Raw genomic sequence first — 15,882 nt, 5'->3', positions numbered from 1 at the left:
GAAAATATTCGTGGGCGATTTCTTTTCGTTATTGGTCCTCGCCTCCCTTCCACCCTGGTCCCCTGTCCTCCTCATGAATAAAAGAAAAGTCCGAACCTATCAGATCTCGTTTGAGGCCTCCCCCCACCCCCCACCCCTTCTCGTACTCCACTGGAGCACTTTTGCACAACTTACCCAGCGGGTCGCTCGCCCCCTCGCTTCCCCTCTTGTCTCCCCAACCCCGTCACCCCCTGTCGCCTCCGCTCAAGCCCCGAAACTCGAGAGCCACCTCCTTCCCTCCCCAAAGCCTGGTGGGGGGGGGGGTGCGCCAGGGGACGGGAGAGCGGTCTGCAGAAAGACGTGGAGAGGCGCGCGGGCCGGGAGCGAGCGAGCAGCGCCAGAGTAAATACATAAATAAAGACCAGCGGGAGCCCACTGGGCAGCCTCTCGGCTCGGAAACTTGGGCCCGGAGCGCGCGAGCGCACACCCCACTACCCGTCCGAGGCCGGGCCTCCCACCCCTACCCCTACCCAGGCCCCGCGCCCGGCCGCCCGGCCTCGCCGCCCGGCTCCGCCCGGCTCATCCGCCCGCACAACTTCTGGCCGCGCGGAGCGGGCACAGGCGGACTTGGGGTTGGTGTGTTTGTTTGTTTGAACTTCCTTGTCGCCACCTTCCCTCCGCCGCCGCCACCCCCCCTCCAACCTCCGCCCCCACCTCGCCCCCCTCCCCAGCCTCTGGACGCGCTCGGCAGCAGCCGGGGGTGGGGGGGTGGGGGCAGGGAGCGTGTGCGGAGAGGGGAGGAGGGGGAAGAGGTTAAAAAAAGCGAAGTGGCAGAAGAAGGAAAGAAAGAGAGCGCAGCAGGGGTAAAGGGAGCGGACGGGAAGCGATTTTTGCCGACTCTGGATTCGTCGCCGGCGTGCGCAAGAATGGCGGCCCTTCCCGGCACCGTACCGAGGATGATGCGGCCGGCTCCCGGGCAGAACTATCCCCGCACCGGCTTCCCTCTGGAAGGTAAGGGCTCCCGGGCTTGCGGCCGCTGCACCCCTGCGCCGGGGACCCGGGGTCCTCAGAGAGGCAGCGATCTCCGGGGGCGGCGGCGGCGGCGGCGGCGGCTGCAGGGCGGGAGAAGGAGAGGGGCTCCCCTTCTCATCTGGGACGGAGGCCGGGCGCTGGACCCCGGAAGTTTCCGGGGCCGACACTTGTCGGTTTTCGCGTGGCGTTCAGGGACCGGCGGCCCCGGCTTCACGGGTCGCACGGGCCCTGGCCTTCCTCCGCAGGACGGAGCTCGGGGCGCACTGCGGGCCCCTAGGAAATGCCAAGTCTCCGCGAATTTCAGTTCGGTCCACTTTTTTCGGATACTTTCTCAGCTCTCCTGCGTTCGCCCCTGAGACGCTTCCTACTCCTCGTTTTGAATTTGTTTGTCTCTTCCCCACTCCTGGTCTATGGTCTTCCAACCCCTTGTATTTCGAAATACCCACGGTGTGTGCTCGTGTCTATGTCTGAACTAGGAGCCTCTCCGCTTCTGCCAGAGCAACGGTCGGGAACTCCTGCTCTTGGGGCTGGAAACATTATTTGAAATAATAGGTGGCAACCATTTCCCCCACCCTCTCCCCCAAAACTTTTCACCGGGGCTTCGGAACTCTGGAACTCTCCTGGGAGAGAGCCTCAGGCCGGCGGGACCGACCCGGGAAAAGTGTGTGGTTCTGAAACGTGTCCTCCCTAAATAAATCCCCGGCACTGGGGTGAGCAGAGGGGACGGACAGCGGTCGGGTTCCCGGCTGCAGAAAAGGGTGCAAGGAGCGCCCTACCAAGACCCTTTCCTGCGTTTTCGTTTTGTTTTGTTTTTTCCTTAAACGAGTGGAAGGCCTTCAACCTGTCAACCGAGGGATCACGGGGCTCCGGGGGCAGGTAGCCCAGGCCGTGACACCGGAGGGGGGGAGAGATCGGTGCCACTTTCATTTCGTGATTACTCTTCTGGTGATTTTAGGACCCCCCCCCCCGTGCGTGAGGAAGGGGAAAGAAGGCGGGATGGGGGTGCGCGGCAGGCAGCCTGCGGTCTGGGGAGGGAGGGGGCCCCCAGGCAGCCAGCCGGGCGCGGGTCCCTGAATTAGACCGAGGCGGAGAGAGTGGCTCCGTGATCAAGTGCGCGCGAGCAGCCACGCAGGCGGGAGAGCGCACAAGCCCGGGGATTTGCCGGAACACTCTCCTGGAGCGAATGCAAGTAAAACAGGGGCCGAGGACGCGCAGCGGATTAGGACAATATTTGCCCAACATGACGGAGAATACTGAGGAGAGCCGAGCGCCGGTCGCTAAAGAGGCTCTTGAATATAAAGTTGGGCGCTGGAGAGCTCTCGAGCGCTAATGGCATATCCCGCCACGGAGACCGAGTGACTCTGCCTCGGCGACGCACGATTTCTGATTAAATCCGAGGGTGGCTTCAGACACCTACTTTTACAAAGAGAGGTGGGGGGGACCGGGAGCGCGAGGGAAGGGGCGGTGGGAACAGCCGAGCCTCTTCTCGCCTCCTCCCTTCCAATTATCCCGGCAGCTCCCTCCGCTCGGGCGGCTGTGAAATCGTTCTAATCTGCCAGATCTCCGCAGCCGCCGAGTCCCCAAATTGGGGGGATCGAGGCTGGATTAGTGCACCGGGTGTCCCCCAACCTTCTGTGAGGAAATTGTGTAGACTTTGCATTAAGGCTTTTGAGGAGCGCGCTCCCCTCCCCACAGCAGGGGGGTGCCTAGGGTCCCTGGTTCCCAGCCTCTCAGAGTCCCCGCAGGGACAGTTCTTGGATTTCGGAAGCCTGATAGGTATTTGATTTGGAAGCTTGAAGCCTCTCCCCTAATCTCCCCAAAACGAAATTAGAACTTTTCGAGGGGAGGGAAGCAAGGAGAGTCCCTCAGGGGACAGCCAAGTGACCCCAGAGGCAGGGACCAACAGCGCTGTGTCACTCGTTCCCCTGGACTCTTCAGTTAGAAGTTGAACAGCTCTGCCACCCAGGCCAGAGCAGTAAATACAGGCAGTTGACCAGCCCCTTCTGGCTGCCTCCAGAATGGATCAGTCTTGACCATTTAGGGCATGGAACTGACCAGAGGGACCACGTCTCACCTGCCAGTGGCCGGCAGACCCATGGCCCAAACTGCGTCCTGGAGGACATCAGTCCCAGGGACTCCAAGATGCCATCAGCCTCTTGACTCTGCCCTTTCCCTCCTGTCCTCAGAGGCATCAGATCCGTCTCTGGTGTGTCCTCATTTTCCATAGTATAATGAGAACGAGGGGTGCATGGCGTTGGGGGGACTGTGGCCACCAGCCGTGACTCCTCCCCCCATCCCTGCAAGACCCTCTTTCAGGTTTTTGCCTGACCTCTGAACTGCTGCTGCTCCAAATGGGGGGGGGGCTCGGAGAGCCTCTGTCAGGGGTCTTGGGGCTCAAATAACACGAGCCAGGGGGTGTGCTCAGTGTCCCCTCCTCATCCTCACCCTGCGCCTCTCTCCTTCCTCCTTTGCCCTCCCTTCTCCAGTGTCCACACCCCTTGGCCAAGGCCGGGTCAATCAGCTTGGTGGGGTCTTCATCAACGGGCGACCCCTGCCTAACCACATCCGCCACAAGATAGTGGAGATGGCCCACCACGGCATCCGGCCCTGTGTCATCTCCCGCCAGCTGCGCGTGTCCCATGGCTGTGTCTCCAAGATTCTCTGCCGCTACCAGGAGACCGGGTCCATCCGGCCTGGGGCCATCGGCGGCAGCAAGCCCAGAGTGAGTGTCTTTGCTGCAGAGTTGACAGTCGGCCTTCCCATGGTTGGTGAATCCTGGCTGTAGCCCTTCTCCGTACCTGACATCACTGGGAGTTCTAGATGCTTCCTCAGGAAAGTACAAGAGGAGAGTGTCCTCACCACCCTCAGTATTTGAATTTCTAGTGGACTGAGATAACCGAAGCTCCAGGTTGCCCAAGATTTGGAGGCCACAATGAGTCGTCCGTGGGCTGTCCCTACATCTGCCCCGATCCCCCTATCATCACCCCACACCGGGAGAAATCTCCCCTCTGTCTTGCCTGAAATCTGGAAGGGGAGATCCTAAGAGCCCTAATTAGGTGTCTGTTTTATTACCTATCACTTCCCTAGGCCCTCAGTCAGCTGCCTTCCTGGGAACCAAACTCAGGTTTTGTGAAGGGATAAAGCCCATCTCAGAAGGGGGCGGCGGGGGGAGGGGAGGGATGGGAACCAGAGCCACCAGCCTGGCCTGGGGCTCTTGGGAGGTTGATATTAAAAGTATCTCCCTCTCCACCCCAATCTCTCCCACCTCCACCTCTGAAGCAGGTAGCGACTCCGGATGTGGAGAAAAAGATCGAGGAGTACAAAAGGGAGAACCCAGGCATGTTCAGTTGGGAGATCCGAGACCGGCTGCTGAAGGATGGGCACTGCGACCGCAGCACCGTGCCCTCAGGTGAGAAGGCTGCCGAGCTGGCGGGTCCCGCTCAGGTTTGGGCCCATGGGGGCGGAGGACCGGAGCTTGAAGGAAAGTTCCAGGAGAGTGGAGAGAGTTGGGGCCCAGGAGGAAATCAAAACCGAAAGGAAGATGGATCGAAGGAAGAAGGAAAGAAAAGAGAAAGTTCAGAGAGAGTAGATAATGGAGGAAGGAGACAAGGGGGGATCGAGGGATGGAAGGGGCAAAAAGTTGTCCTCAAAGGCTGGGTGATCACAGGAGCCCCCTGGCCACTGTCTCTGGGAAGTGGCTTAGAGAAATGGGTCCATCCTATGAGGGTTGATCTCTGGGGGGCTCCCTGGATCCCTTTTCCCAAGTCGCTTTTTTTGTTAGTGCCACAAGCCAGCAGTGGGTCAAATGTAGGGGCCCTCCACCACACTGCCTGTGAGACAGAGCGGCCTGGCATGTGCGTGTGCACGGGGGGGGGGGGGGCAGCCGGGCACGCAGGGCTGGGCCGCACACCTGCACAGAGCCTGGAGGGCCTCTGGAAAGGTCCTGGGGAACTGGGTGTGGCTGTGAGTGCACCTAGGGGAGGTGCGGTGCAAGGCACAAGAGTGTGCAAGGATGGGTCTGGGAATGGCACTGTGAGAGTGCCCCAGGTGAGCCAGCTTCCCGAGTGAGTGCCTGTACTTAGGTAGAGACACTTAAATGGGGAGGGGGCAGCAGGTATGAATCCATTGAGGTGTGTTGGGAGCGAATAGGGCCTGCCTGGCTTTCTCCCAGGGGCCCAGGTCGCCCCCGGCTCCGCTGCCCCAACAACTTATACTTGCTCTTTTGCCTTTGAATTTCTGAGGTTTAGTGAGTTCGATTAGCCGCGTGCTCAGAATCAAGTTCGGGAAGAAAGAGGAGGAGGATGAAGCGGACAAGAAGGAGGAGGACGGCGAGAAGAAAGCCAAGCACAGCATCGACGGCATCCTGGGCGACAAAGGTAGGGAACCTCCGCGAGGACGCCACTCCGGAGCCGCGCGTCCCCGCGGGCTAGCGTGCGTGCCGGCCGGTGCTTGGCTTCTGCCGCCCAAGGCTAGCGACAGGACTTTAGCGGGAGGACTGGCAGCCTCCGAGGCCGCCAGGAGCCCCTGAGGGTTTGCGGGCAAGCGCCCCGTCGGCGCGCCCCGGGCCAGGGCGGAGCGCGGAGCCGGGGCGCAGACGGACTCCGCCTCCCCGGGGAGTGGGCCGCAGGACCGTGCGCTGCGCGCCGCCGAGTGCGCAAGCCCCGCGCTTGGGGTCTGGCCGAGCCCTGCGGTGCGTGTGTCCTCCGGGGCTGGCTTTTTGGCGGCTGGTCCCGGTGTGGATCTATTATTTATAGGAAACTTGGGCACGGGGGTAAAGGAGGGGGGCGAGGAAGGAGGAGCCGGTCCGCGGCTCCCTAAATGAATTTGTTAACCAGACCTGCACACACTCTCTAAACGGTCCCTTGAAACCCTGCCTGACAGTTGACTGACCGCCGCAATCAATAAAAATTAGCGAGGGCCGCGTGGGCCGCCGCCTCGCCCTCGGCTTTGCGTTGTCAGGGCCCGAACGAGACAGACAGTGCGGCGCGGGTGCAGATGGGTGCACGCGCGCTTCAGGGGCCTGCCCCGGCGGGGCCAGTAGTCCGAGGCCAAGTTCCCAGAGGCCCAGGATGGACAGATCTTGGGCGAGGAGCAGGATTCCGACGCTCCTGCACTCTCCCCGCTGCCTGGATTCTGAGCTGGCGCCCAGCTTTTGCTCCTGATCTGCTAGGGAAGGCATTTCTCTTTCAAGCGCCTGCACGCTGGGGGATAGGGGACCGTGCTTTTGTTTATGGACCGGGCAAGTTTGGGGAGAAGGGGGGGTCTTCCTCACGAACCCCTCCCCTCGGAGTTCTTTGGAGACGTGTCTCTTGTGGGGGCATGGAGGAGAGGCAGAAATAGAAGAGTCAAAAGCCAGGAAGACTGGCTGGGGAGAAGTAAGCCCCAAACAGACATTTGGGGAGGCAACAGGCAGACAGACGGGAAGGACATCGGTCCTGCAAGCCAGCAAGCACAGCAGCTTTGTGAAAAGTGGGGAAGAGCCCCAAACCTAGAAACTTGGAAAGAGCACATTTCCCTATAATTTCTTTGCAGAGGTGTCTCGAGGTAACTCCCTCCTTGCGTCCTGCGAACTCCCAGCCCAGGTCTCTCCCCTGTTTCCAGTAGGCCCTCCCAACCTTGAAGATGAACTTCACAGACAAAGCCCGATTCCAAAGAGGACACCCAGGAAGGCCCAGCCCCCACTGGCCTGGTGGAGGGGGAAGGTGGGAGGAGGGGCAGGGGCAGCCCCTTTGAGAGCAGCCTAGCGCTGGGGAAGGGGCGGGCTATTGACATTCAGGGCCCCGAGTGGAGCCCAGTCCCGCCAGGGACAAAAGGGCGAAGGAAGAAAGGGAGGGAGCCAGCCGGGCCTGGCACCCCACTGCGCCGGAGCCTCTGGTGTGCAGTGAGAAGCGACCCAGGGCTGCTAAGGAGCGCCCAGCCCGGAGCCCTGGGACCCCCTGTGGGGGGACCCACTCCTTCCTTCACTTTGTAGCAGAAAGGGCCTTAGTTGGACATGTTTTTTTGTGTGTGGGGTGGGGCACATTGAACTTGAAGTGATCTTTTCCGGTGCTGCTCCACACAGCAGACACCATTTCTGAGAAGTACCAGGGAGAGACGGAAGGAGGTTTGGTCTTATTTGGAGAGACTTGAGGTGCACGTATTGGGGGAGCCGGGGTTTGTCCAGTTCGGTCTGTGCCAACGCAAAATAGAGAAGCCTGTTCTGAGAAAGAAGGAAAAGAAGAGGAGACAAAGCATGTGCTTTGGGGGAACCCCCACCCCCACCCCACTCCAGGGAGGCCGGGCGCTTCTGGCATCGGTTAGGGCTTACAAAACCAGCGAAGAAGCACCTTCGCTGGAGAGAGGATTTCCCTGCGGCGCCACCAGGAAGCTCCAAATCTCCAAGGGTGTGTGAGGAGGAGGCAGAGAGCACCAGAGCTGAGGCGGGGGAGAGGGGCTGCAGAGCTGAAATGGGACCCCCTGGGTCTGGTGTCCAGAAAGCCCGGCAGGTTTTGAGTGACAGTGGGCATGTCAGGCACCGGGACTGTGGGCTGGGTGGCTGTGTCAGCGCATGCGACTCTCCATGTGGCTGTTTGCCCCTGGACCTCTGTTCTGTGCAGCTGCGGTTCCATGTGGGTATGCGGGGTGATTGTACGTGGGTGTGAATGGGCCGAGTGACGGCGGGGAGGAGAGAGGGTTGCCTGTCCCTCTGGGGACAAGTCCTATGGGCCCCCTGAGTACCTGGGCCAGCAGGCAGGCATCCCAGCGAACCCCCCAGGGGGAGCCTCTCCTCTCTCCCCCAGGCTCCAGCCATCAGTTTCACGGCCAAGTTAAAGGTGAAAAGACCTCCTAACCTCCACCCAAGTTGGCCAGGGGGGAGGGGTAGAGACCCCTCAAAGAGCAGAGCAAGGGGAGGGGTGCACACCCACAAAGTTTGTTTTGGTTTCTTACTCTTGACAAATGCTTTCTCCGGGGGTTGCCCCTCTCGTGGCGGGGAGCCTTGGAAGAAGGGGTTTAAGAGCTCTCCTCTTTAAGCGCTAAAGAGAGATCCCTCCCTGAGTCCGTTTTTCCCTATCGTCCGCTTGGCATTTAATAATGTTAAGACTTATTAGAGCTGGTAATGAAAACTGGGACTCCTGAATAGGAAACTGTGTTGGAGAGGGGTGTAATAGCTCCCAGGCATGGTAAGAAACTATTTATCCGCAATCAGTCCTCACTCTCAGAGTTTGAAGCACAAACGTTAAGTTGAAGGGTTTTAAAGCAGATTAAATTGAGCTTTTATTTCTGTGCACTTTCATCTCTGAACAGCTCACTCCTGCTCCCCTTGGGCTGATATTCATGAGGCTGTTCGTATTTTTTTTTTTTTTTTTGCTCTTATCCCTGTTAAGACTGAGTTATTAGGATTGTTGGTTGTGAGAATTTCAGACCGCTGCAGAGAGGGGCTCCGGCCATGCTCCGCTCACCTGAAGAAGGAAACGGATGGTTCCTGGCCCTCATCCACTTGGACCCTCTTCTCCTCAGCCCTTTCCGGGGATCAGGGGAGAGACAGACCAGAGACCCAACGGGGAAAGGATTTGAGGAGGGAAGGAAAAGAAAAAAGATTTTCCTAGCCTGAGCCCAGGGAGACTCTTGTGGGAAATTTGATAGGGGTTTGCAAAAAAGTCAAACCGTTTCTCTGTGGGAGCTAAGGGAGTCCGTGTAAAGAAATCAGGACGGGGAAGCAATATCAATAGTAATAAGCAGCAAGCATACCAAAACCTCATGCGTCTGACAAGCACAAATGTAGGCTGAAACTGACCATATCAGACACGGGGCTCCATCGGGCCTCTAGGGTCCGGAGCCCAAAGAGGTCACCATTAATATGAAATAAAGGAGAGGGGGGAGTCACAAGATTAAAAAGGAAGAGTATGCATTTTCCTCTGTGGGGACAAATGCCATTGTCAAGGTCCCTCCGAGAATTTGCCGACTTCCCCCGGGTGTGAGAGACCATCCGAGGTGGGGGCCACCGGGGGGGGGATGCGGGAGAGGCAGATCTGTGTTTCTTTCCATGTTTCCTTAATTCATGTTTAAAGCCGCGAACTTACAGGTGTGGAGTGGGAAATGACGGAGAAGGATCCGAGAGGAGAGGAGAGCCCGAAGTGTCGGGTTTAGACACTTGTAAAAGGAGGTGGGAAACAATTTAATTTGGCAGCGCGGATAGCTGCTAATGCGGTTTTCGGTCGTTCGCTACAGTGAAGGAAGCTGTTTTGATTGTGTGTACAAGGACCTGCCAAATTTAATTAGGCTCCGGGGGAGCGCATGAATAGGGGAAGGGGGGGCCGGCTCCCCTCGGCCCACACCGTTTTTTTTCCTTCCCCGGCTTCACACCTGGAAAGGGCATTGTTTACCGGAGAGGCGCGAGCGGCCCAGGGAAGGGGAGGAGGCGCATCGGGCGAGGGGCCTCGAAGAGGGAGCCAGGGAGGGGACGAAGATAGCCCATTTATCAAGAAACAATCTGCATTGATTTAAACCAACAAGTTCCCTCCTCTGTAAATGTGTGTTTAGAGAAAGGTAATTGACACTCCACCAAATCAAAGGATTACCCCGGGTTGGCAATCTAATCAAACAGCCCAGGCGGGATTTGAGGCTGTTCAGAGCGGGATCAGCTTCGCATAATGGGGGCTCGGAGGAAGATGGGAGGGTGTCAGGCAATTCCCCGGCTTTAGGCTGAGCTCAGTGGTGGAGACGCAGCGAGACCAGAGGGAGAGAGGGAGGGGGCGAGGCCTCCGCCGCGCCCGGGTGGTGGGGGGATGGGCGCGCGGGGGCGGGGGCGGGGGCCCACCCCGGCGGAGGGGGCTCCCGGCGAGGGGGCGAGCCCACACTGGGCTGACAAGACTCCCCCTTTCTTCCCTCCATCCCCCCAGCCGACGGAGCGCGAGGGGAAGGGGGAGCGGGGACGAGCGGAGAACAACGCCGAGATAACTGTTACAAAGGCAAACACTGGCGCTGGCGCGCGCGCTCGCAGCCCCGGAACCCGCGGTAAATAAACAAAGTCGGCAAACTGTTTGCCAGATAAACTCGTGCCTAAATCGAGTGTGACGGGCAAGGAGAGTCGAGACAGAAGGAGATAAGGTTGGAGGGGGAATGCACGAGCATAATCTAATAGAAGACATTAGCAAACAAACTTGAAACAAGGGCAGGCGAGCGGAGGGTAATTATCCGCCCCAGAGAGCGAGGGAAGCCTTCGGAGGGCTGGGCGGTGGGGGGGGGGGGGGGGGGGGGGGGGGGGGGGCAGAGGGGATCCGGGGCCGCGGAAGAGCCGTGCGTTGGGGAGACGCGGAGCGGGTAGCCCAGGCCGGGGTCCCCAGGGCGCGCGGGGAAGGGCTTGGCTCCCCGAGCGAGGCCCCCGAGCGCCGCCCCGGAGTCCCCCGGACGCGGTGCTAAACGGGGTGGGGTCCCCCCGCAGAGGCGTGCGCGTTTTACGCTCACCTCCCGGCACGCACCGCCACACACCGGCTGTTTCGAGGCGTTTGTACCTAAAAGACGCGTGTGCGCGGCCCAGCCGTGAAAGGAATTAGATATTTACCAGTTTGAAATAAGCCTGGCTAAGAAGAAGAGAGAGAAGAGAGAGACACATTGAAAAGATGAGGCTGGGGGAAGACTTCAAACGAATTCATCATTTGGAATGGTGGAGGGGAGATTTACCAGACAGTATTGGGAAGTTATTTAGATATTAATAACACATTTTCCTGAGGCGCGACCACGGCCGCCATCTGCGCTTCTCTTGGAGCTATTTGGCTGGGTGAAATATGGGCGTCTCAAATGTTGGGAAGAGATAACGCAATCAGGCTAACCCTGGTCCTAAGACGGCATCGCAGCGTTAAACCCGGATTAACCTCCCCCCCACCCCCGCCGCCCCTCCCCTTTCACAGCTTTCCAAATTTTTCGCTGGAATTTACATGGAAGGATTTAAAAGCACATATAACAGTAGCTTTAAAGCAGTAAGGTGATTATTTGGACTTTTTTTTTTTTTTAAGAATGCCTCTCTGAAAATGATAGTTGTCACACATTACGTTTTATATAAATCATATGATCTAAAAACATATATATTTTTATATAGGGAGAGAGGGCTGAGCAGGGGAGATTTCCTTCCAGGTTGCCTCCTTGGAGTTTCTGTTTGCTGTTAGGAGGCTAGTTGATGCGCCTCCTTCCCAGTGGGCCCCTATGGAAACATGAAATGCACAGTCACCTAAAGCCAGACGGAAGGCACACCACAGAAGGGACACAGAAGTGCCCGGTGAGGAGAAGCCTTCCTACCGTTAGGAGCACAGAAGAGAAACCCCAAAGGGGAGATTCTCCAGGGGCTTTGGGGCCTTGAAGGCCATGACTAAGATGGGGGGGGGGGCACATTCCAGGAATTCCAGGAAAAATAGCTCCTCTCCTACGCCCATCCCAGACTAATGAGGTAATTAGGAAACCCAGTTGGGGATGGGGATAAGTGGAGATTGGAAGGTGGGGATGCCCCCCTCAGTTTTCACTGTCCCAGGCCTTCCCTCTTCCTCCCCTCCTCCCCCCAACTCTGGCTGAAAGAGGAAAAGGTGGAAATGGGGTCAGCGCTTTCTGACCCGCTCGGAGCGCTGGGCCCCGGCTGGGGTCGGGCAGGGGGAGGGAGGAACTTGCCTTCCCAAATCGAATCAAGGCAGAACGGTGACCTAAGGGGGAAACTTCGCCATTAGTAGATAGATCTCTCGAGAACTTCAAACAAAGTGGGGTGGGGGTGGGGGGAAGGGAGCGGTGAAGCCGGGTAGGCTGCGGCCAGGCTGGGGAAGGGGTCCGCAGAGAGCTGGAGGGAGGGGGGGGAACCAAGAGCTGCGAAAGGGAGGGGTCTGGAGGAGGAAGAGAAAGGGTCGAGGGCAAAGGGGACGTGGGGGCCAAAGGAAGGGGTGTAGGGAAGGGGATGCCAAAGGGGGGTCGGCCGCACTTGGAACTTCAACCCCGGGGCGAGGGGAGGGGGAGGCAAGGGTTCGCGGCGCCGCTGCCTGGGGAGGGATGAGAGGGAGTTGCGTGCGCCCCAACTCTTGCGTCCATGAGGCCCCCAGGGCATTCCGAGGCGCCTCGGGCGCTCCCGCCTGGCCCTCCGTCGGGCACCTGAGTGAGGGCGGGTCTCCAGGAGCCGCAGAGCCCCGCCAGCTTGCTGCGGAAGGATCGGCACAGTTTCTCCGAGACTGCGGGTCACCTAATGGTCCCAGATTTGGTCGCCCGGGCCCAGGCTGTGCGCTGGGCCTGTCCAGGTCGAGCCCAAGGGAGGGGTGAGCAGAGACGGGGAGACACCGAGGCACCGAGAGGGAACGAGAGAGAGTCGGAGCGGAGAACAGCAACGGGGGGCGGGGTGGAGGAAGGAGACAGAGAGAGAGGGAGAGAGAGAACGCTGTGCGCTGGAAAATTAAGAGCGAGAAAGACGGAGCTTGGGAGAAGAGAACCTGCCCGGAGCGTTTGAGGGCGCAGAGAAAAGCGGAGGGACCGAGGGAGGCGCGGAGCGGCAGGAAGAAAGACAAAGGGACGCGGAATCCCCGGAAGGCTGGCCTGGGACGGGCGGGTCGGGAGGAACCGCAGGACCCGGAGGCCGCCCGCGGGAGAGCGCGCAAAGCCGGGCGGCGGCGGGAGGCGGGCGAGCCGCTGTCGTCCTTTTGATCCTCGGCGGCTTCCCCTTATCAGAAGCGCTTTCGGTGACACTGGCACAAAGGCAGTTCATCATATTACAGCTCGGCCCGGCGGCTCGCTGCGATCCCGCCGCTTAATTAGAGGCGAGCGAGTCGGGGCCGGCGGAGCGGGCGGGAGGCCGACCCCGAGGCGGGGGCCTGGGCTCGGCGCTCGAACCGGGGGCACTGAGAAGGGGCCGGACAGTCGGGACTAGGAACAAGGACGTGGGGGGCTTGGGGAGCCCTTATTCAGGGCGCTGCTACATACGCCGGCCGGTCGGGGGGTTCACTCCCCTGAGGGTGAGGCTCGCTGCCTTCCGGATTTCAGCAGCCGCCCCTTCTAAGTTCTCAGCTTCGGGGAGGGGACGGCGCAGGCCAGCATCCGCGCCCCACGCCTTCCCACGCTGCGGACTGGAGGGTGAGGGGGTGAGTAAACTTGACGTTGGAGGCTGGAGAGCTGAAGGCTTTGCGCCGCTCTGGGCCCATTCACACCCGCAGGTTCCCAGCGGCTGAGGGCCAGATTCCCTCCTCCTGCGGCTGGTCCCGTCTCCAAAGGACCCCAGCTGCGCCACGCTGGAGGCATCAGGAGGGGCAGGCTGCTTCGCGGCGGGCCAGGGGAGGAAGGGCGCTAGAGTGTCGGCAGTCCCCAACTCACCAGAGTGTAACCGTGGACACCTAGCTCAGTCTCTCTGGGTCTCAGACATCTCTCACCCACGAAGGCTAGAGAACTGGACCAAGTCAAAGATTCTTGCCCCTTTGGAGGACCCTAGACCCTTTGAGAATTGGATAAAACCCAAGAAACTGGCCAGTCACACAAGTTCATAGGGACAGATGGGGGGGGATGGGGAACTGGATTAGGGGTCTCTGGGCCTCTGGAGGCCACGCCCCACTAGGAACTTCTCACATGGAAATTTAGTGGTGACTCCAGTATTCCCCAGGGAGTGTATCATTCCAGGGGTTGGAGCCCCAGAGCCGGGGATGAGGAGATGGAATTGGAGGAGGGGTCTGCCCTCTATCTGGTGCTTGCTGCTTCGGCCCATTTTCCAAAACAGGCAGCAGGGTCCACCCCCTCACCCCGATTTAGTTATTGGAAGGGTCCTTTGTGAGGCTGAAATAAGCACAAACATTGTGTTCCCTTTTTCTGTCAGAGAGAGAGAGAGAGAGAGGAAGGAAAGAAGGAAGGAAGGGAAAGAAGAGAGAGGAAGGGAAGGAAGGAAGAAAAGAAAATAAGATTTTAAAGAATAAATAAATTTGATTCAGAGGGTGAATTTCTTCAGGCTGTAAAATTTTGTTGAGCACCTACTATGTGCTGGGCATTGTGATAAGTGCCCAGGAGCACCTGAGACACCAAGAAGGTCTCTGCCTTCAGAGAATTTTGAGCCAGACAGAAAATATACGAGCCTATGATGCACAGACGTACCCCAGTGCATGTGCATGTGCGCGTGTTTACGTGGATCTCTGTGTGCACCTTGTCCCCTTGCCGGGCAGCGTGTGTGTGTGTGTGTGTGTGTGTGTGTGTGTGTGTACGCGCACTCGCGCGCGCCTGTAGGCCACAGCAGGATGTGTTTGGGGGCCAGGCTGGATTTGGCAGGCAGCCCCCAACCTGACTCGGGTGTTGCAGGACTGGGAGACCGGGCTCCTGAGCCTCTCGCGTTCACTGTGCTCTTTGTCTGAGAAAAGATCAAACAGCCCCTCTGACAGGACAGAAAAAGGGGAGGGGCATCCGCCGGAGAAGTAGCTTGGAAAACTCCACCCTGAACTTTTCTGGGTCTTTTCCTGGGACCCAGACCCAGCAGAGCCCCAGTGGAATGGGTGGTTGTCTTTCTGCGGGATCCTCCTACGGTCCCCAGCCTCTGTGGGGTAACAGGTGGAGGGGGTCCACTCTGGATGTGGGCTCAAGTTACAGTTGTGGGTCTGTAGGTGACAGGGAATGTGGAGAGCAGGCAGCCTTGGGGGAAGTTTTGTGGGATGTCCCATGTCTGGGTCGCTCGGAGATTGTGTGTCTGGATGGAGCGCATCGGTTCTCTGGAAACTTGTCCCACAGTCTGCGTCAGATTTATCTGGACTGCACAAAAATCAGGTTCAGAGTTCATCTCCAGAGCAACAACTTTGGGGTTGGTAGGGGTCAGGGGGAGTTCTAAGGAAGCTTCTGGAACTCTGTCATTCCTGATGGAAGCCTGCAGAAGAGCTTGTCTCCTTTACACTCGTGTAACCACAGAACAACTCCAGTGAGAGGAGGGAGGAACCTGGAACTTTCCAGCCCAATTTTGCACTAACCCCCTCTCCACCTTGTATACCTCCTCGCCCCCACCCCCACCCCATGCACCTCAACCTTGCAAATTTTTCTCCTTACCTGGTCACCTGGTCTTCACTCTTGGGAGAACCAGAAGTCCCATGGAAAAAAAGAAATTCCAATGTGTGTGTGTGTATGTGTGTGTGTGTGTGCGCGCACACGCACGTGCACACCCCTTGAGAGAAAAAGCTAGGAGATGCCCCTCTGCTTTCTTCTACTGTTTTTTGCCCCCTCCATTCTCTCTATTGTGGTCCCTTCAGCTGCCTGCCTGCAAATTCCATCCCCCCTCTCATCTTTGGCGATGGGGGAAGATTCTGGAGCTTGTGCTGGCATTTTCAGGAGTTAGTGAAGGTTCTGGGAGTGAACCGTCAGAAAAGAGGCTCTGGAACTTCCTTTCTTCCCTTGAGGGCCGAATTCTGTCCCAACTGGGACTTTCCCTTCGAAAGCTTAAAGAGCAGACTCCACCAGAGTAGGGCTGAGTGCCAGGGGTGATGCCCCCCCCAATTGCACGTTTGTGTCTCCCCGCTAAAAACAACACACACACACACACACACACACACACACACACACACACACACACAGTCTCCCCTCCTGGCTGGCACAGGGTGTGAATGCTAGGAACTCTGTGGCTGCGGAGCCCAGCCTCAATGTCCCCATCTGATTAGTGGGGATGTCAGCTCCTCTCCACCTCCCAGGGCTGGAGGAAATGAGGGCCGGGAATGCTCCTCGGAAACTGGTCAGCAGGTCGAGGAGAGGGAGAGGGAGGCTCCAGGGGTTTCCTCTCCCCCGGCTGACACCACCCCCCCTCACTAGGCACAGTCCCCGCTCTCGCCTCAATGGCCACTTTAGAAATACAAACAACTTTAGAAATAAAGTAACCAAACCCCCGAAAGGGGCTTTGAAGGGGCGAATGCCTGGTGGCGC

General features: G+C 58.7%; 1 protein-coding gene across 2 annotated transcripts in view; it reads left to right on the top strand.

The window, feature by feature from the left end:
• Nucleotides 1–905: 905 nt before the first annotated feature.
• PAX7 (paired box 7) overlaps nucleotides 906–15,882 on the top strand; it is a 93,716-nt gene continuing 78,739 nt past the window's right edge. Inside the window, exons 1-4 of one of the 2 annotated variants that reach the window (XM_029949000.1) lie at nucleotides 906–990; nucleotides 3,498–3,733; nucleotides 4,291–4,420; nucleotides 5,259–5,387. In XM_029949000.1, coding sequence (XP_029804860.1) covers nucleotides 906–990; nucleotides 3,498–3,733; nucleotides 4,291–4,420; nucleotides 5,259–5,387 — 580 coding nt within the window. Of the gene's footprint in view, nucleotides 991–3,497; nucleotides 3,734–4,290; nucleotides 4,421–5,252; nucleotides 5,388–15,882 lie in introns of both variants that reach the window. The other variant, XM_029948999.1, reaches the window with a different exon arrangement.

This window comes from Suricata suricatta, chromosome 8 (assembly GCF_006229205.1).
Source record: "Suricata suricatta isolate VVHF042 chromosome 8, meerkat_22Aug2017_6uvM2_HiC, whole genome shotgun sequence".
NCBI lineage: Eukaryota > Metazoa > Chordata > Mammalia > Carnivora > Herpestidae > Suricata > Suricata suricatta.
The sequence above is the reverse complement of the archived record's forward strand: the minus strand, read 5'-3'. Positions and strand labels throughout refer to the sequence as shown.